This window comes from Aquarana catesbeiana, linkage group LG07, assembly GCF_042186555.1.
Source record: "Aquarana catesbeiana isolate 2022-GZ linkage group LG07, ASM4218655v1, whole genome shotgun sequence".
Taxonomy (NCBI): domain Eukaryota; kingdom Metazoa; phylum Chordata; class Amphibia; order Anura; family Ranidae; genus Aquarana; species Aquarana catesbeiana.
This window is the reverse complement of record NC_133330.1, coordinates 315804548-315826095: the sequence shown is the minus strand read 5'-3', so window position 1 is coordinate 315826095 and position 21548 is coordinate 315804548. Positions and strand designations below refer to the sequence as shown.

Genomic DNA, 21548 nt, shown 5'->3' with positions numbered 1-21548 from the left:
GTGAAGTTAGGAGAATTACACAAAAATTTACTGAGTACATAGTCCCAGAAGACCCCGCCTTTTTCCTTCTCCACCTCTCCTCGGTACCCATTAAGACATATAAAAAATCACTTGTGCGACATCTACTCAATGCAGCAAAGGGATGCATCCCCATTTTCTGGAAGCAGACCCTCCCTCCCCCTATAAAACTCTGGCTCCAAAGAGTGGAGGAAATTAAGCGGATGGAGGACTTGATTTTGACAGAACAACATAAGCAAGAGACGTTTAAACAGACATGGGACAATTGGAATATGTTCATATTCTCGGATGAAGGTCAACGACTCTTGAGTTGAATAGGTGGACCTCGTCTTCTTAGCCGGATTTTAAGAGTAGACCTATCTACCGTCATGTCTTTGTCCCCCCCTCCCTTTTCCTCCCCCTTCTCCCTTGTTCTCTCCCCTCCCCACTTCACCCCCCTTACACACCTCTCCTTTTTCGCTCTTTCTACATCTTCTTGCTACCCTTCGGATACTTTAGTTTCTTTTTAGAGTAAAGTGGAAATTGGGGGCGGACCACCATAAATAGATGACTTTAAGCCCAATTCGAGATGAGAATTTCCATAGAATGTACCTTAACGGTAGACAAGCCATCTGTTTATGTACTTTAAGTTTTGTAAACCTACTTGGCATTTGAAATGCATACTTTTCTTCTATATACCACAATTGTAACATGGTTTTTCTCTGTATAATTGCTTGTATCGGTGGGATCTCCGCCCATGTTTGGAGGTTAATAAACTTTATATTTGAAAAAAAAAAAAAAAAGAACTAGGGGTCGACCAATATTATTTTAGGGCTAATACCAATTTTTGTCGGCTGCCTTTCAGGCCGATATCAGGTGCTGATATTCTGTAGATTTAAAGTTTTTTTTTTTTTTTTTTTACACTGTCCTTTTAATTTTTTATTTATTTTTTGATCACTTTTATTGCTGTCACATGGAATGTAAACATCCATTGTGACAGTATTAAGCAGTGACAGGTACTCTTTATGGAGGGAGTGATCGGGGGTCTATAAGACCCCAAAACCCTCCTCTGCACTTTAAAAATTTAAAACGCCAAGAACGTCATTTTTGAATACTTTCTATTTTTTAAAACCGGCGCCTTTTAGGATGCCAGTAACCCGGAAGTTATGTCATGACACTGCTTCCGGCTTACTAGATCCAAGACCCGAACAAAGCCGATTCCGGCTTTGTTCGGGTCACCGGCCAGCTGGCGGACGTGCCGGCTGGTCGCTCGGACCTCCCCGTGAGATGGAAGACACTGGCGGAAGGGGAGGGGGGGGGGGGTGAGAAACATCCCCTCCTGTCCTGCTGCTTGTAATAGCCATGCTGCATCAGTTGTTACAGGAAAGCTCTGTCTGCTCTGCTCTAAAACTGTCTGCTCTAAAAAAACAGTACCGGGGTGATGCCTGCAGCTGCAAGCATCCCCCTGGTACAACCCCTTAAAGCAAAATCGGTAAGTTTGTAACCGATTCTTAAAACAAAAAGAGTAAATATCAGCCACACCGATAATCGGCCGACCCCCTATTAAGAACTACAAGCTGTCAGCTGCAAAGGCTGTTGGTACTTGTACTTCATTCATTTACAGATCTCTGTGACTAAATGATGCGGTCATGTGGGCGGAGCCACGCACGGCTGCATTCTTTTCAATTTGTGACAGCGGGTGTGGGAAGAAGACCCCCGGCTGCTGTCAAAATGAGAGGGGGTGGTATCGGGCAGTGGCTGAAGGAGTGGGAACATGTTGTGGGTGAAGCATGTAACATGTTCACAAAGATGAACTTATCTTTTTAATGTTTTACATTTCAATGTAGATTATATTGTTTGTCCTAAATATTATTTATGGACTTTTTTCTTCTCCCACATCCCACAAAAAAAACATCCCCAAAAAGGTGCTGTCCTGTCTAGTGTGCAGGTATCTGCTGGGCTGTCCTGGCAATGCTCTGGCACTTCTGATAATGTTGAGGTTTGCTTGGTTCCTCCTGCCTCACACATTCTTATTGGTCTATCACTGTGACGAGCTGTTGCACCGGCCAAAAGGAATGTGTTGAAGACGGGAAACATACATGTAGTGTATAAAAGTGAGTGAAGTCCTGACAGAGAACAGCTAAAGCTATGGAAAAGATACACATTTGTTCTATGTTCTCGTGCACCATAAGAACCTATTACTGATTAGCATTACATGTTGTGGTGCCAGTTTTGATTTATATGGCTTTGCATTGTGTCCTGTGATGTGACTCCTCTGTTCATGTATGTGTGGTCTTCCTACAGGTGGCCTGAACCTCGGCATCTTTGACACCTGTCTGATTACTGAGGAAATTGCCTATGGATGCACTGGTATTCAGACTGCCATAGAGGCCAACTCCCTGGGGGTGAGTATGTGAAGAGTTACAACTGAACTCCAGCCTTACCATCACTCTTGCACAATTGTGCATGCTTCTCTCCTGCACTGAAATAGCTTACTCTGAATTTACTGCACACTGTGACTGTCTCAGTGTGCATTAGAAGCTGCAGAAAGTCAGGCGCAATACCGCAGTCCCACTATGTCACTGATCGCTGCCATTACTAGTAAAAAATAAATAAAATGTATATGTGTGTGTGTGTGTGTATGTGTATGTGTGTGTGTGTGTGTGTGTGTGTGTGTGTGTGTATGTGTATATATATATATATATATATATATATATATATATATATATATATATATATATATATATATATATATATATATATTTTATATCCTATAGTTTGTAGACACTAACTTTTGCGCAAACCAATCAATATACACTTATTGGAATTTTTTTTTTTTTTTTTTTTTAACAAAAACATGTAGCAGAATACATATTGGCCTAAACTTTTTTTTAAGTGGGGTGTAGTGCACTCTAAGTAATATATATAATTGGGAGAACTTTTGGGCCACATTTGGAGAGCATATATTAATAGATTGCAGAGCTTCTTCCCATTGATCTTCCGTGAGTGGACCTACATCCTTCTATATTGGCCTAAACTGATAAAGAAATTTTATGTTTTTACATTTTTTTTTTTTAAATATATATATTTTTTTTTATTATATTTGTTTTATATCAGAAAGTAAAAAAATATTGTTGTTTTTTCAAAATTGTCGGTCATTTTTTGTTTATAGCGAGAAAAACAAAAACCGCAGAGGTGATCAAATACCACCAAAAGAGCTCTATTTGTGGGGAAAAAAAGGGCAATTCAGTGCCGTATCACAAAAAAATGGCCTGGTCATGAAGGGGTGTAAAACTTCCAGAGCTGAAGTGGTTAAAGGGTAACTCCACTTTCACGGGGGGGGGGGGGGGGGGGTAATGGCAAATAAAGAAAATAAATAAATAAAGAAAAAATATAGCGTATACAATTGCGGCACCAGTCATATTGTAATTGAATGTTACTAAAAGTTACCTTTCCTTTTCAATCTGCAGCTCTGTAATTTTCAGAAAATGCAATATGGCAACCTGGAGATGTTCTGTACACAGAATGTATACAGAATGCCCCCCAGAAACATAATTTCCTGCTTGTGTGATTGGCTCACTGATTTTACCTGAAGTCTGCCTAAGATACAAGTCAGATTTCAGGTATCCCCCTGCAGCAAAAATGTAATTTTTGGTGAGATACTCCCAATAGGAAATCACGTCTAAAGGGATGTAGACCCTGCAATTTTTTTAAAATTTGAGCCTTGCAGGTAGTGCAGCAGATTATTGATAATTCTAAAACCACTCCCATTAGACTTTTTCCCACATGGATACAGACAAACACACAGGGATTTCTTCAGAATAACAAAAGGTAGGAATCTGCAACAAAGTTTGTTAAAATCCTTGTAATGTGCATAAATCACCCAGAGGGGAATTTTTTTTTTTTTTTTCTCAACAAAAGTGGAGTTATGCTTTAAGCTTTAATGACTTATCACAGTTGTATATGCTATATTTTTTTTGTGTGCTATTTTTTTTTCCCCCACGAAAGTGGATTTACCCTTTTAATAAGCATCACTGTTAGAAGTCAATGAGCAGCTCTCAGTTTAGGAACAATCCTTACCTTTTGGAAGTACAATAAATTGGAAGATTTGTTTTTTTCCTCTAGTAGAATGCTTTTAAGTTGTCCATGTTTTTTTTTTTTTTTGGGGGGGGGGGGGGGGGGGGGGTTGTCTGTTTCTCTGTTAATGTGTACATTGCAGGATCAGTGTGGGGCGATTCTGTAGCCAGGCACTGTTTTCTCATTATACGTAGCAACAAGAGGGGGGGCACGAGTGAACATGATATTCTCCGCTCATCACCCCTAGAGGGCGACATCTGAGCGGTCTTACATTTCTGTTACTACATCCTATGGAATGCATATTAAAACTGGATTTGTCCATAAATGTAACTAAGAACATATCCCGGTGCCCAAATAGAATGATTTCATGACTACATGGAAGCATAAAAGGCAGATTTTTGTCTGCCATGGGTATTTTTGTCTGCCATAGTATTTTTCCTATTGGCGCCTTTTTATGGAATAGGCCCAGTATTATTCTAAAAGTAAATGTTATTTTGGTTCGATCAACTAATCAGCTAATGCAGCTGAGACAATAAAAGGCAGACTATGGTTTGTACACTCAGTCGCGGTTCACACTGGTGCGATGTGGGAAACCCTCCGATTCCAATGCGGATTGCTGCATCACACCTGAATCGCACATTGGTTCACACTGACATCTTCAAACCGCTGCGGCTATCAATGTAAAGTTAATGACACCCCCAAATCAGATTGCAGTGCGAACTGTTAAATGGTACAGGAATTGGATCGCATGGGTGTGAAAACCCATGCGATCCGATTCCAGTGCGGACCAAAAAAAGTGTCCTGCACCATCTTGGAGCGAATGTGATTTCAGTCATACAGTTTGTATGGCTGAATTTGCATCGCACAGACATCACATGTGATCTGCACAGCATTGCGATGCGACTCATATGAGATGTCTGTCATCGCACAAGTGTGAACCCGGCCTGTTTTTTACACAGATGACTTAGTATGATTACAAGGTTTGCTGTTAGCTGTCTGAAAACCCGAAAGAACATTGTATTCAGAGATGGTGACAGATGTGTTCATTTTTTACAGCAAATGCCAGTGATCATAGCTGGCAATGAGGCGCAGCAGAAGAAGTACCTGGGAAGAATGACAGAAGAACCTTTGATGTGTGTAAGTAGAGAGTTTGGAGTTATTTTTACGCTGTTTGCATTGTTCTCTGCTGGCTTCTCAGTCTGGAGCGCTATTCTTTTGAATGGAAGGAAAGAAAAAGCTTTGAAGCGAGCCTGGTCTTCTAGCCCCTCAAAGCCACGTGACTGGCCTTGGAGTTTGCTGCAATGTTAAGTGCACAGAAAAAAAATTCATGTGATGCAGGCTGCACACCTCAAACTCCATTTTATGAATGGGATATTACATTGCAGTGTGTAGCCAAGAGCGAGATTATAGATGTTTTTTGTAAAGACACATTTTTTTTATTTTTTTTGTACATGTGGGGGAGATTTACTAAATCTGAGGCACTCAGAATCTGGTGCAGCTGTGCATGGTAAACAATCCGCTTTTAACTTCAGCTTGTTCGTTTTACGCTTTGACATTAACACCTGGAAGCTGATTGGTTTCTATGCAGAGCTGCACCAAATTTTGCACTCTCCAGTTTCAGTAAGCCCTGCTTCACGCCTGTGCAGCTTGAAAAACGCGCTACTTCAGCGTGATTTCAAAGCCGTACATCGGTGCAATCTGCACTGCCGATTTCATTGCGGCTTGCGAATTCATTTAAGAGAAGTCTATGCAAGTCGCAATGAAATTGGTAAAAAGTAGTGCAGGAACCTTTTTCATAATCACTGCGACATGAGACGTGGAGATACGAATGGTTCCATTGCTGGCAATAAGGTGTGACTTGTCATGCGATTTGGAACTGTCAAAACGCATCGGTGTGAACGGGTGCTAAATCTCCCCCATAGTGTCAGGTAACACATGGCATAAAGTAGTAGCACACTTTGGGGGAGATTTACTAAGGCGCAGCTGTACATCTTAATCAGCTTCTTACTTCAGCTTGGTCAATTAAGCTTTGGCAATAAAACCTGGAAGCTGATCTCTGTGCATCAGTTTTAGTAAATCTCCCGCTCTGTGTATAATATGTATTCTTGTTTTATCAGTTTTGTTCATTACAGATACAATTTTTTATTTATTTTTTTTAATTTTATTTATTTGTATGTTTAAACAAATCCCAATAAAAATACAAGTATGCATCAAGTACAAATATAGAGAAAAATCGTGATAACCAACAAATACTGTATATTGTAGAAAAAGACTAACTTCTAACATGGCTGAAGGGTCCGAGTGAAACACATCAATATCCTTTGGCATATCACAGCATAATCCTCCAGCATAACAAACAGAAACATGTCCGATAATAAAATATGGAGAAAGGAGATTAGGGAGAAAGGGGATACCATGGATCTCAGAATGTGAATATCAGAAGATCAACATTGCAAAATCAAATAAGCATAAGAGGCTTTGGAAGAACCGTTTCAGGGCAATAAACAGAATAGTCCCAAACCTCTCAAATTTTATTAAACCTTGGTATTGAATCCTCAATTAGCACAGTCAGGTGTTCCATCCTGCGTATCTTGGCTACAGTAGACAGGAGTTGGGAGCCAGTGGGAGGAGAATGGAGGAGACAGCCTACAACATGGAATCGCTCTTTTTGCCGCTAGTAAAATTTACAGATACATATTTATGTGTAGTTCAACTGCATGATAATCAGTCTTCACAACAGTCTTCTAGACATGCTTTCCAATTTTGTGTATAGTATCTGGAATGAACCCAACTGAGCCCTTTTGCTTACTGAGACAGTTTTGTATTTTGCTAAACTATCACTAGTCAATATGGTACATTATCCTACAGGCCTACTGTGTAACTGAACCTGGAGCTGGTTCAGATGTGGCCGGCTTGAAGACCAGAGCAGAGAAGAAGGGCGATGAGTACATCATCAATGGACAGAAGATGTGGATCACCAATGGGGGCAAAGCCAACTGGTATGGTGTTGAGTTCTTTATGTATTATTTTATTTCTTCCTTGCTCCTTTTGGCCCTTAGCCCTCATTTACACAGGTTGAAGTAAAGCATAAGCTTGTGCAGGACCATGTTTACCCACATGGGGATGCACAGGTGTTCCCATTGATGTCAGCAGACACAAATGCTGCTCCCAATCTGACATCTGTGCAGGTGCGGGTGCATGACCCCTGCGCAGACAGTGTGTGTCTTCTGGGCCATGCACCCGCATAGATGTCAGATTGGAAGTAGCATCTCTGTCAGTTCAGCCGCTGTGTCCCAATTGACATCACTGGGACTGCCTGCACAGGGATGCATGGAACACCTGTGAATCCTCGTGTGAGTTAAACAAAGCCACCCACGTGCGTACGCTTTAGTGTGACCCATGTGAACCAGACAAAGTTGACAGAAAATGTGTTTTTTAGCTATGGGTAGGAGTTTGACTTTTAAAGTGGTTTCATAAATCTCCTAAGGCTAGACTTATCTCTTGCCTGTCTCCCTCTCCCTCTGTTGCAGTAGGTCAGGATTCCACTTGTCTGTATTCTCTCTATTCCTATATAGTATTTTTATTTTTATATTGGATGGAGTAAGGGAGGGTCATTTTTTGCCATCTGTCTCCCACTGGGGAGATTTCCCTTCACTTCCTGTCCCATAGTCAAAACAGGAAGTGAGAGGAAATCCCTGCAAACTAAGGGAATCCCTTTGGGGGCCCCCCAGGTCACCAGAACTAGTTTCCCCATTGGAAGATTTCCCCTCTATTACTTTTCTGGGGACAACCCAAAATTTGGGATTTTTCACTTTCACTGATAATGGTAAACAGGACAAATAGAGAGGGCGAATCTTCTTAATAGGTTCTAATCCCTCTCAACTCTGTCCAAAACAATAAAAAAGGTTTGCCTTTTAGTTCTACTCTTTTTACCTATAGGTAAGCTTTTAATAAGGAGTGTAAATATCTCCTAAACGTGCGCCATTTAGGGTATTTACTATACATGCAGCCAGTGACCTCACCGGCGCATGTGCTCTGAAGGTACGGCCACCGGAGCCGTTGCTTCAGAGTCATGTGCCATAAACGGTGGCTCCCGCGTGAATACGCAGGAGTGACGTCATCGCGGCTCCGGCCAGTCACAGAGCCGGAGTCTGAACTGAGAAGAAAGATGGGTGAAGATGGAAGCCCTCTCAGCGGTGACTTCTGGCCGCTGGAAGGGCTTTGTTCTAAGGTAAATTTCACATAATGTGCTAGCATGGGATGCATACATTATGGCTTTACCTTGCAGACCAGCCCAGCTCCCTCCCGCATGAGAAAATATTTCAGTGGCAATATTTTCTTCATTGATCGTTATTTTATTTTTTTTTCAGTCAGCTTACCATGATTGTAAGCTGTTCAATTTTACTTCCTCCCTCTCCCACCCGCAGCTAATCCCATCATTTCCCTCGGCGCACTGTCTCCTGGGAGCTTGGTGTCATAATTCTCAGGTGTCAGCGTGGATCGTCGCCACTCAGCATTGTGAGATTCCATTGTGAGATATCTTCATTGCCATCACAACGGGGCGGGCACTTCCGATGTCGCCGCCCGTTGTGACGGCAGCGTGAGAAGTTTAGGGCGCTGCGAGCCTTTCATACTGCGCGTGCGCAAGAACAGGAGGTGCATCCTGGTCACTCAGCTGCACCGTATCCCGGAAGATAATGCTTGTGGGCTTCACATGCCCACAAGCATTATGGGAACGGCCAAAACAGCAAAATGTAAGGTATTTCTTTATATAAAATCTTCAATCTAGCGGCGAAATTAACTATAATCGTGAGTGGCATTAGTATATGTTATGATCCTGAGTTAGGCATTAGAAAAAAAATTCAAAAATGTCATTGGAACTCCACTTTAAGCTTTGACAAAAAAGAAAAAAATGGAAGCTGATTGGTTTTTTAGCAGAGCTGCACCAGATTTTGCACTCGCCAGTTTTAGCAAATCGCTTTGCAGTAGTGTGAATCTAGCCTGGCACTTAATGGCTCCAAAAGTAAAAAACATCATAGTGCTTCCTGCTAAAAATAACTTATCCTTTAATAAAAGTATAATAAAATGACCTCTATGACATAAAAACCATATCTTTATAAAATATAAAACTCATTTAAATGCTTAAGAGTAGCAAATGTTGAATTCCACCGCCATCTAGTGTACAAATTATAAATTGTAACCCTATATAACCATTTTTAAAAATCATTAATAAAACAGTTTAAAGCGGGGCTCCACCCAAAAGGGGAAGCTCAGCTTGCAGGCACCTAGTTTTGACAGGTATCTGCTCCCACTTGGGTGAGGACACCCAAGAATCGGCTTGGGTGAAGACCCTGCAGGATCCCTGGACAGGTAAGTGTCCTAATAGTAAAAATTAGTAGTTGTAGCTGCTTAGCTGACTTTTAACTTTTTTGTTGTGGGGGGGGGGGGGGGGGTGGAGCTCCACTTTAAGTCAAGACCTACAGTTAACCCCTTTGCTACCAAAGTTTGCATCTCTATAGATTCATTGCAATTTGCTCAGACTTCTTCTTTTTTTTTTTTTTTTTTTTTTTGCTGCTCCCTTTCCAATGCTTTTTTGTATTTTTCGATGCCCCAAAATATTAAATCTGTTGGGTCATTATTATGGTGATTGACACATAGTCTGCTGTGATTAACGTTTATTGGTGAGGCATCTAAACTCATGGCCACCAGCCCAACATTTTTTATTAGTACTGACCCAGGGGAGAAAATGTCCTTCTCCTAACGCAGTCCTGCTGACAGCCAGCTTTGCTTCAACTTGCCACTAATCTCTGAAAATTCCTTCCTTATGTGCTTTTCATCTCAGTAGATTTTTGACAGGTTTTATTGGTTATTAGTGACACTTTAAGGTTCCTTGGTTGGTGGTACAGCATCGAAATGTCCCATCTTTGGGTGCTTTCTCCTGGTGTTTATATTGGATGCGTTGTAGTCTAAAACCTATGCAAAAAATTAGGGTTGCACCGATACTAGTACCAATGCACCCCTCTGTGTCCACCTCCAGGTCCCCCCTCTGTGTCCACCTCCAGGTCCCCCCTCTGTGTCCACCTCCAGGTCCCCCCTCTGTGTCCACCTCCAGGTCCCCCCTCTGTGTCCACCTCCAGGTCCCCCCTCTGTGTCCACCTCCAGGTCCCCCCTCTGTGTCCACCTCCAGGTCCCCCCTCTGTGTCCACCTCCAGGTCCCCCCTCTGTGTCCACCTCCAGGTCCCCCCTCTGTGTCCACCTCCATCCCCCCTGTCAAAGAACTGTCAGAATGGAACCGGCTCCTTCCTTTTCTGAATGAACAGATACAGTGATCACTGACTATTCATGACTGAACATCGTAAACAGTGTTTCCGATGCTTCAGTTTATGAATGGAGAGGAGCCTCCGTCTCCTGTCCATTCATTTTCAGTGCAGCCGAGGCTGCAGAGAAAGGGACTGGTGAATCTGTGTCCTCGGTCCCTTTCCCTGCCTCAAAGGGGAGATGTTAGGGGTCTGTTTAGACCGCTGATATTTCACCAAAGCCCCTCCTCCCAACAGGACAAAATAATAATAATTGAAAAAATAAAGAATTGTAATAAATATTTTAAAAAACACAAAAAAAAAAAAACCCAGACAGACACCCCCCCCCCAACAGGAAGCAGATTCTGCATATTTAATGAGGGAATACAACTACCTCTAAAGCATATGTAATTACAAACTATACATAGAAGCTAAACATTGATAACAATTTAATAAAACTTTACACACACACACCTCAAAAGTGATTTGTAAAGGAAAAATTGTTAATAAAAAAAAAAAAATAAGCATATTATACTTACCTGCTCTGTGCAGTGATTTTGCACAATGCAGCCCCGACCCTCCTTTTCTTGGGTCCCTCGCTGGTGCTTTGGGCCCCTCCCGTCCAGTGCCCCCAGAGCAAGCAGCTTGCATTGTAGGCACCCAAGCAGGCTCTGCTCTCTCTCCTCATTGACTCACTGGTCAATGGCTACTGTCTCAGCCAACGAGAAGGGAAAGTCCCCGGAGAGCCGAGGCTAGATCGCAATGAGGCTCCGGTAAGATTTTAGGGGGGGATGCAAACGGAAGGTGTGCAAGCTGCTTGCTGTGGGCGCACTCGTGCATGCTGGCTCCCAAGCCGGCTCTCTGGGTCCATAAGATAGGGAGCACGGCTTAGCCCCGCCCCCCACTCCTATCTCACTGGCTGTGATAGACAGCAGCAGAAACCAATGGCTCCTGCTGCTGCATCTCAGCCAACCAGGACGGAGAGATCTGGCAGAGCCTCGGGTCTTTTGTACATCGCTGGATCGAGATCGGGCTTAAGTAAGTATAAGGGGGGGAGCTGCACACTGAGGCTGGGTTCACACCATTGCGAATTGGATGCGGGTTCCCTGCATCCAATCCGCAATAGCAGGAGATTTTGACCAGGTCCCTACGGAGACGGTTCACATATCCGCTGCAGGTACGGTGCGAATTTGCACAGAAGTGCTATGCATCTTTTGGTTCGTTTCAGGTCTTAATTTAGCACAGGACCCCTGCTGGGTGTGAACCCAGCCTGAAGGTTTTTTACCTTCATGCATACAATGCATGAAGGTAAAAATTCTTTTAGCCTTTACAACCACTTTTACTTTACCCCCACATAGTCACTCCATTGGAAAGGTGAGGACACATTTACAGCCACACAGGCAGTGCCTGCCCTCCAATCAGAACAGAAAGAGAGACAAAATATTGACAGGTCAGACTCAAGGTAGTTTATCAGCAAGTTAGCTGAGCTCCTTTGGTTAGCTGATGAGATAGGCAGCAGACCGATCAACTGAAGAAGCTTACATGACAGACTGACAAGGAAGTGCTGTTATTGGAGAATGCATGAAGGCAATTTGACATCCAGTACTGTTTTGTTTGTTGCAGGTTTTTTTTTTTCTATGTGTTTGTGAAAGCTTATATTTGAGGTCAATGTCCAGGTTCCTTACTACCCTACCTCTGTGAATCCTGGGTGTTCAAAGTCAACCTCTTTTGGATGCACTGGGCTCACAGGAAAATGCTTAAGGGAACAGGGCATGCCATTATGTAATGCTGCTCTGTGCAGGAGAAAGAGGGAGTTCATATGCTAAACTACTTAGAAGACTGCTGCAAGTAAGGTATATTTTAAAGGGGGAAAAAGAAATAACCCCTCAGGAAATGGTGGGACTTTAAAGGCAACGGAGTAAATAAAAGCAATTTTATTGGTACAAATATACAAAAATATACATTTAAGGAAAAATCTACTACAATCACATAGAATAGTCAATAAACAATAAAATCAGGAATATACTGATGAGCGAACCAAATGTGTATTCATGTAGTCTTCCACCTGAGCCTACGCGTTTCGGGACTGCTAAAAGAGACCCTTCATCAAGGGCAAATTGTAGGAGGATTTTACACTACATAACAAAATATGAAATAGCGTAATTAGAAATCAAATGCATTGTACATATTTCCTGCATCTAACATCATTCTGTACATTTTGACATAAAAAACGACAGAAGCAAAAAAAGAAAAAACGAAAAAACAAAAAAACAAAAAAATGAAAAATGCACATACCCAAGTATATTCAGGAAAGGAGGCTGACTGTCAGAGTAAATCTCGGGGGCAAAAACGCACAGGACGCCAGGAATCCAGATTAGGAAACGAGCGTACGTCTGGCCCCGCCTTATCCACACTGGTCCCAATGTGCCACCCCAGGAGAGGAAACCCAGGAGTGACAGCACTATCCCGGAGGGGTCCAAAAGGTGAAGAACCAGAGGGGGGGGGGGGATTATCTGAAAACAAAAAGAAGGGCCGAATAGGCTGGGGTACCTTAAAGAAGCAAAAAGTACCCATATGTTAAGAATTAACACTGCATGGACGCAGAGCACGGTGCGCACCGTGCAGGTCTGCGTACAGGCCGGGTATAAAAGAGACAGTTTAAATGTTCATAGCTTACCCTAATGCTGGTATGTGAGGGATATGGTAATTGGATGTAGATAGATGCCCCCAATGTGCGAGCGGGGGAACGGAGGTCCCTTAAGAGCACGAGCAGCTCCAAGAGTTGTAAACAGTAGCAGCTTCCTACAATACAGAATCTGTAGGATAATACAGGAGAGGGAAGAGCTTACTCACCAACATAAAGACAGGAGTATTTGCTGTGTATTGTGATATCTAGTGTGCATAAAAAGGAAACTCCATCAGAGAAGGCACAATAAGAAGCCTACCATGATTGGGGGTTGCCAGAAAAATAACAGTACACAAAGAGATGGAGGACAACATTACCGTGTCTAAGGTGCTGTGTTGCAGTATGCCCGATAGTTCTGTTTATACAGTCTCTGACCACCGCCGCCGAGCCGGACAGTGACACCGACACGGCGTCCGGTGGTTAAATATAGAGGGGAAAGGGAAACAAATGCGGTGCTGATTGGCGTGTGGGTTCCGCCAATCATACCGCCGCTCCAATCAGGATGTGGACACCATGGAAACCCCACGGCGCCGATCCACCTACGGACGCTGGGAGAGGGGATCCATGGCAACGCTGCGACGCCGCTCCGCCCAAAGGGGAGGGGAAGACGAAAGCCCAGACAGCAGGTAAAGAGCGTCCTACGCCAAGGCGCTCCGCCCAGTCGATTAGTATGCAGACAAGGCATACAACAACCCGAACACCGCAGCCCAATCCACAAAGGGGGCCGCAGAATGAGCATTGCTACATGAAATTTAAATATGTATACAAAAGGGGGAAAGTAGGTAGATAGAAGAGGGGGGGCAAAGGCAATAAGTAAGCACAACTACTTAAATGAAAATACAACAGAGTCACTGACCACATAGTACCCTCTGGTGGTCGCTGAATAGGCACCGCCGGGGCAGTGGGACCCTGGGCGGGAACTGCACGGCACCCCCCCACAGCGGACTGTGGGAGGGGTCATGCAGCAACCGCCCACCGACGCACAGAGGGGCGACCGGATCCGCAGGTTACCTTTTTAGTATGTTTATTCCTTTTTTGTTTTTACCTTCGTACATATAGGTTTTATCATCACTTGAGGTACACTGTCGGCTTTACTCGGGGAGCAATTTTCTATCACAATTCTGGCCCCTCTTTGTCCCGCCCGGCGCACGGGGGCCTCCCGGGAATTGCTGTCCCTTGGGGGGCCTCTTCATGGGCGCCCGGAGCATGCTCGCAGGGTGGTTGGCGGCCAATTGCTGCCCTTCCGTGCCTGCGGATCCGGTCGCCCCTCTGCGTCGGTGGGCGGTTGCTGCATGACCCCTCCCACAGTCCGCTGTGGGGGGGTGCCGTGCAGTTCCCGCCCAGGGTCCCACTGCCCCGGCGGTGCCTATTCAGCGACCACCAGAGGGTACTATGTGGTCAGTGACTCTGTTGTATTTTTATTTAAGTAGTTGTGCTTACTTATTGCCTTTGCCCCCCCTCTTCTATCTACCTACTTTCCCCCTTTTGTATACATATTTAAATTTCATGTAGCAATGCTCATTCTGCGGCCCCCTTTGTGGATTGGGCTGCGGTGTTCGGGTTGTTGTATGCCTTGTCTGCATACTAATCGACTGGGCGGAGCGCCTTGGCGTAGGACGCTCTTTCCCTGCTGTCTGGGCTTTCGTCTTCCCCTCCCCTTTGGGCGGAGCGGCGTCGCAGCGTTGCCATGGATCCCCTCTCCCAGCGTCCGTAGGTGGATCGGCGCCGTGGGGTTTCCATGGTGTCCACATCCTGATTGGAGCGGCGGTATGATTGGCGGAACCCACACGCCAATCAGCACCGCATTTGTTTCCCCTTCCCCTCTATATTTAACTACCGGACGCCGTGTCGGTGTCACTGTCCGGCTCGGCGGCGGTGGTCAGAGACTGTATAAACAGAACTATCGAGCATACTGCAACACAGCACCTTAGACACGGTAATGTTGTCCTCCATCTCTTTGTGTACTGTTATTTTTCTGGCAACCCCCAATCATGGTAGGCTTCTTATTGTGCCTTCTCTGATGGAGTTTCCTTTTTATGCACACTAGATATCACAATACACAGCAAATACTCCTGTCTTTATGTTGGTGAGTAAGCTCTTCCCTCTCCTGTATTATCCTACAGATTCTGTATTGTAGGAAGCTGCTACTGTTTACAACTCTTGGAGCTGCTCGTGCTCTTAAGGGACCTCCGTTCCCCCGCTCGCACATTGGGGGCATCTATCTACATCCAATTACCATATCCCTCACATACCAGCATTAGGGTAAGCTATGAACATTTAAACTGTCTCTTTTATACCCGGCCTGTACGCAGACCTGCACGGTGCGCACCGTGCTCTGCGTCCATGCAGTGTTAATTCTTAACATATGGGTACTTTTTGCTTCTTTAAGGTACCCCAGCCTATTCGGCCCTTCTTTTTGTTTTCAGATAATCCCCCCCCCCCCTCTGGTTCTTCACCTTTTGGACCCCTTCGGGATAGTGCTGTCACTCCTGGGTTTCCTCTCCTGGGGTGGCACATTGGGACCAGTGTGGATAAGGCGGGGCCAGACGTACGCTCGTTTCCTAATCTGGATTCCTGGCGTCCTGTGCGTTTTTGCCCCCGAGATTTACTCTGACAGTCAGCCTCCTTTCCTGAATATACTTGGGTATGTGCATTTTTCATTTTTTTGTTTTTTTGTTTTTTCGTTTTTTCTTTTTTTGCTTCTGTCGTTTTTTATGTCAAAATGTACAGAATGATGTTAGATGCAGGAAATATGTACAATGCATTTGATTTCTAATTACGCTATTTCATATTTTGTTATGTAGTGTAAAATCCTCCTACAATTTGCCCTTGATGAAGGGACTCTTTTAGCAGTCCCGAAACGCGTAGGCTCAGGTGGAAGACTACATGAATACACATTTGGTTCGCTCATCAGTATATTCCTGATTTTATTGTTTATTGACTATTCTATGTGATTGTAGTAGATTTTTCCTTAAATGTATATTTGTACCAATAAAATTGCTTTTATTTACTCCGTTGCCTTTAAAGTCCCACCATTTCCTGAGGGGTTATTTCTTTTTCTCCTTACGTCAGGGATGGCGGCAACTCTTGTGACATAACTGGATGGTACCCCCTTCTTTGATATTTTAAAGGGGGGGAAAAAAAAACATAATTGGACTTTAAAGTAAGGGAAGAAATTGCAATTAAAAAATGATGCACAGATTCATTTTTACAGGCCTCCCTAGCACGTTACTGCGGAAAAAGGAGTACCGCGATTTAAGCAGCCTCCAGATTTTCTTCTGTTTCCATCTACATAGCAATCTGTTTTGTTCTGTTCTGCAGGTATTTTCTTTTGGCACGGACTAATCCTGACCCCAAATCCTCAACAGGAAAGGCTTTTACTGGATTTATTGTAGATGCTGACACTCCTGGAGTACAGCCTGGAAGAAAGGTAAGTACCTGTAGATCTATGAGTATATTAATAGAGGTCCAAAACCAACATGAAAGCCTTTCTATGATTGGGTTTGCATATTTGTTAAAGGGGAACTGCACCTTACCTATTAAATATGAAATTTTATATCCCCAACACTTGTCCCTGTAAAAAAATTTAAAAAAAATAAAAAAAAAACTAGTGCATGGAGGCTTGAAAACAAAGTTCTCCTTACACTGCTTTTTCCTCTGGTGGGGCCATCTGGAATCAAGATCTGGTGCATGCGCAAACACACTGTGGGGGTCTTTGTCAGGTCTATGGGACCTGACAGAGCCCCGTGGCAAATCTGCGCAGGTATGCTGACCTCTGCCAGCTGGCAGAGACCCTATGATAATATTGCACATGTTCGAGATCCTGTGAACTGCCTTCTAGGATGCGTGATGTAGACATCCCAAGAGACAGTTTGTGGGATCTCCAGGAATCCAGCCAATTTGTACAGTCTGCTAGATTACTCAGCATCAAGTCCAACAAGGTGCATCTATAATTTACCATTTTTATTTTTACTGAGCGCCAGAGCCATAACAATCACTATACTTCTGATGCTTCTGGTCTCGGCCACTGTGCCCGCCCCTCGCCGCCTCCTGTTTAATCACAGAGCGTTTTTTGTCATCTCCTTCAGAAAATTCAAAGGCTTTTGTGAATGAACAGAGGAGGGGAAGGGTTGGACATAGCTGCTGATGTATGAGAGAGAGCAGCATTTCTTCTGTCAAAGCCCCTTTTTTTGCATTAATAGCTGTACTCTGGGAGCTCCATAAAACCTGTCCCATGTAAATTAAAATGGTTGTAAAGGCTAAAGTTCAATGTGTCTTGTGGACACCTAGAGTGGGGCGGGGCATGGCATGGGAGCGAGCACGCACCAGTACCCCCATAGCAAGAGGCTTTGTATCAGGGGCACTGGTCAAGGGGGAAGAGCCAGGAGCAGCGGCGGGGGACACGAGAAAAGAGGATCAGGATTGCTCTGTGCAAAACCACTGCACAGAGCAGGTAAGTATAACCTTTTTTTTTTTTTTTTTTTTTTTTAAACGAACCTTTAATTAGAGAGATGCACCGAAATTTTGGCGGCTGAAACATATTGGGCAAAAATTATGTTATCGTCATTTTCCCGATAAGAGAAAAAGGTGGCAAAAATGTCGCTCGCAAGCAGGATTCTTAACACCACAACTGAAGCACAACGCAATGTGAAGACATACATAGAGTTTTTAAAGGGATACTTTTTTATTGAGCTTTTCTTGCGCTGGGCGCTGATCATGGCTGACCATAAATTCAGATTAATTTAAATTCATAAGAATAATTAAAAGGTCGAATATAATACAATTGTATATAAAAATATAAATATTTTTTAAAAACTGTCATTTTTGGTTTCGGTTTTTGGCCAAGTGCATCCTGCAGTTTCGGTACCAAAATTTCCATTTGGTGCACCTCTACCTTTTTAATTTATAATGTCCTGGGCTCTCAGGAAAGGAATTGATTAACAGCAAGCATCATTCAATCCCGCCAACGCTGGACCAAGGTGTGGTGAGTTGTCAGATGGGGGGGAAAAAAAAGACTGTAAGGAGGTAAGTATTGTAGCGAAAGCTACTTCCTGGCCTTTGTGAGTTTGTGTGTGTATTTTTTATACATACATTATATTAATCACAAAAGTGAGTACACCCCTTGCTTTTTTGTAAATATTTTATTCTATCTTTTCATGTGACAACACTGAAGAAATGACACTTTGCTACCATGTAAAGTAGTGAGTGTACAGCTTGTATAACAGTGTAAATTTGCTGTCCCCTCAAAATAACTCAACACACAGCCATTAATGTCTAAACCGCTGGCAACAAAAGTGAGTACACCCCTAAGTGAAAATGTCCAAATTGGGCCCAAAGTGTCAATATTTTGTGTGGCCACCATTATTTTCCAGCACTGCCTTAACCCTCTTGGGCATGAAGTTCACCAGAGCTTCACAGGTTGCCACTGGAGTCCTCTTCCACTCCTCCATGACGACATCACGGAGCTGGTGGATGTTAGAGACCTTGCGCTCCTCCACCTTCTGTTTGAGGATGCCCCACAGATGCTCTATAGAGTTTAGATCTGGAGACATGCTTGGCCAGTCCATCACCTTTACGCTCAGCTTCTTTAGCAAGGCAGTGGTCGTCTTGGAGGTGTGTTTGGAGTCGTTTATCATGTTGGAATACTGCCCTGCGGCCCAGTCTCTGAAGGGAGGAGATCATGCTCTGCTTCTGTATGTCACAGTACATGTTGGCATTCATGGTTCCCTCAATGAACTGTAGCTCCCCAGTGCACTCATGCAGCCCCAGACCATGACACTCCCACCACCATGCTTGACTGTAGGCAAGACACACTTGTCTTTGTACTCCTCACCTGGTTGCCGTCACACCAATTGACGCCATCTGAACCAAATAAGTTTATCTTGGTGTCATCAGACCACAGGACATGGTTCCAGTAATCCATGTCCTTAGTCTGCTTGTCTTCAGCAAACTGTTTGCTTGTTTTCTTGTGCATCATCTTTAGAAGAGGCTTCCTTCTGGGATGACAGCCATGCAGACTAATTTGATGCAGTGTATGGTCTGAGCAATGCTGGCAGCACTCATATGTCTATTTCCCGAAGACAGCCTCTGGATATGACGCTGAGCACGTGCACTCAACTTCTGTGGTCGACCATGGCGAGGCCTGTTCTGAGTGAAACCTGTCCTGTTAAACTGCTGTATGATCTTGGCCACCGTGTTGCGGCTCAGTTTCAGGGTCTTGGCAATCTTCTTATAGCCTAGGCCATCTTTATGTAGAGCAACAATTCTTTTTTTCAGATCCTCAGAGAGTTCCATGGCATGAGGTGCCATGCTGAACTTCCAGTGACCAGTATGAGAGAGTGAGAGCGATAACACCAAATTTAATACACCTGCTCCCCATTCACACCTGAGACCTTGTAACACTAACGAGTCACATGACACCAGGGAGGGAAAATGGCTAATTGGACCCAATTTGGACATTTTCACTTAGGGGTGTATTCACTTATGTTGCCAGTGTTTTAGACATTAATGGCTGTGTGTTGAGTTATTTTGAGGGGACAGCAAATTTACACTGTTATACAAGCTGTACACTCACTACTTTACATTGTAGCAAAGCGTCATTTCTTCAGTGTTGTCACATGAAAAGATACAATAAAATTATTTACAGAAAATGTGAGGGGTGTACTCACTTTTGTGAGATACTATGTGTGTATGTGTGTGTATGTGTGTATATATATAATTTTTAAATAATAATTTCTTTGCTTTGCAGGAGATGAACATGGGCCAGCGATGCTCAGACACCAGGGGCATTGTGTTTGAGGATGTCAGAGTTCCTGCTGAGAATGTCCTGATTGGAGAAGGGGCTGGGTTTAAGATCGCAATGGGGGCCTTTGATAAGACCAGACCACCAGTAAGATCTCTGTTCTATAGAAAGTCCTCTACAGCTGGAGAAAGACCTTTGCATGATTGCTCATATCCTTGTTACAGGTGGCTGCTGGTGCTGTTGGTCTCGCCCAGAGAGCTCTGGATGAAGCCACTAAATACGCAATGGAGAGGAAGACATTTGGAAAAGTCCTTGCTGAGGTATGTGAATGCCGCACAATAATATAAGTGTGTACAGATTGTAAATACAAAGTTTACTTATCTTGCAACAGCAGCTTACAGTTGTTTCTTGTATGGATCAGTGACCTCACCTGGCTTTCTCCCAGGGTCCTGGCAAAGCTCAGAATCCAAATTTCATGAAAACATCTCTCAGCATTGTGTAGGATTTTGTCGTCATTAAAGCGGAGTTCCACTCACAAGCGGAATTTCAGCTTTAAGGCCTCACCCCCCTTTTATGCCACATTTGGCGTGTCATTTTTTTGGGGCGGGGAGTGGGTACCTAGTTTTGACAGGTACCTAGCTCCCACTTCTGTTCGGGTTGCTTAGGCGACTGGAGCAGAAGTTCTTTTCTCCCCCTCCCTCCCCTTCAATCTTCTAGGACACGTCACAAGTCCCAGAAGATTGCCCGACCATTGAGGCACAGCACGACTCGCGCATGCGCAGTGCGCACCCAGCTGTAAAAGCCGCAAGCTGTCACACCCGGGTGCCTACACTTGTGAGGCCTGCGCTGGAGAGAACCGAGGCTTCGGGTGGCCGCATCGCTGGACCGTGGGATAGGTGAGTGTGTTTATTAAAGGTCAGCAGCTACACTTTATGTAGCTGCTGACTTTTAATAAACACAAAAATGAGTGGAACTCCACTTTAACCTTTTCCCAAATAACTGCTTTTATACATTGGGAAGGGGGGTGTTGTCTACAAGATAGGCAGACCTTGCATTTTTGCAGGTCCACTTTAAATATTACAAGGCGGATAGTTAGGTATAAGGTTGAGGATTAGAGGATTGGAGTTGGGGTTAAAGTAAACTGGTTAGGTTTAAAAAATTCCAGGTATGGCTATATAATTTTATATAAAATAATATATATTCTTCAAATCTGTCTTAGCATCAAGCTGTCTCATTCATGCTTGCCGAAATGGCCATGAAGGTGGAACTGGCTCGCCTGGCATACCAGAGAGCAGCCTGGGAAGTGGATGCAGGCAGAAGGAACACCTACTACGCCTCCATCGCCAAGGCTTTTGCCGGGGACATCGCCAATCAGGTGGCTTCAGACGCTGTGCAGATTTTCGGTGGCAATGGCTTTAACAGCGAATACCCTGTGGAGAAGCTAATGAGGGATGCCAAAATATACCAGGTGAGGAAAGCACGAGTAGAAAAATTTCAGCAAAGCTGGTATGCACAGCACTGGGTTATTGTTTTTATGTGATTACTTCTATAACGTATACAAAACAAGCAATTTTATTCCTTGTTTAAACCTGTTATGATGTAAAACCAGACAAGTTAAAGTGGTTGTAAATCCTTACAGACTACTTTGTGCTACAGGTAAGCCTATAATAAGGCTTACCTGTAGCTACCCCAGATATCTCCTAAACCTGCACAGTTTATGAGATATCCCCTGTATTTGCATGTGCCGACG

The 21548-nt window shown here is 43.9% G+C and overlaps 1 protein-coding gene across 1 annotated transcript in view; it reads left to right on the top strand.

Annotated features, from left to right (window-relative positions):
• ACADM (acyl-CoA dehydrogenase medium chain) overlaps positions 1-21548 on the top strand; it is a 45260-nt gene that overhangs the window by 18573 nt on the left and 5139 nt on the right. Inside the window, exons 5-11 of the mRNA XM_073593719.1 lie at positions 2302-2402; positions 5131-5211; positions 6943-7073; positions 16378-16486; positions 19805-19945; positions 20023-20118; positions 21018-21266. Coding sequence (XP_073449820.1) covers positions 2302-2402; positions 5131-5211; positions 6943-7073; positions 16378-16486; positions 19805-19945; positions 20023-20118; positions 21018-21266 — 908 coding nt within the window. The remainder of the gene's footprint in view (positions 1-2301; positions 2403-5130; positions 5212-6942; positions 7074-16377; positions 16487-19804; positions 19946-20022; positions 20119-21017; positions 21267-21548) is intronic.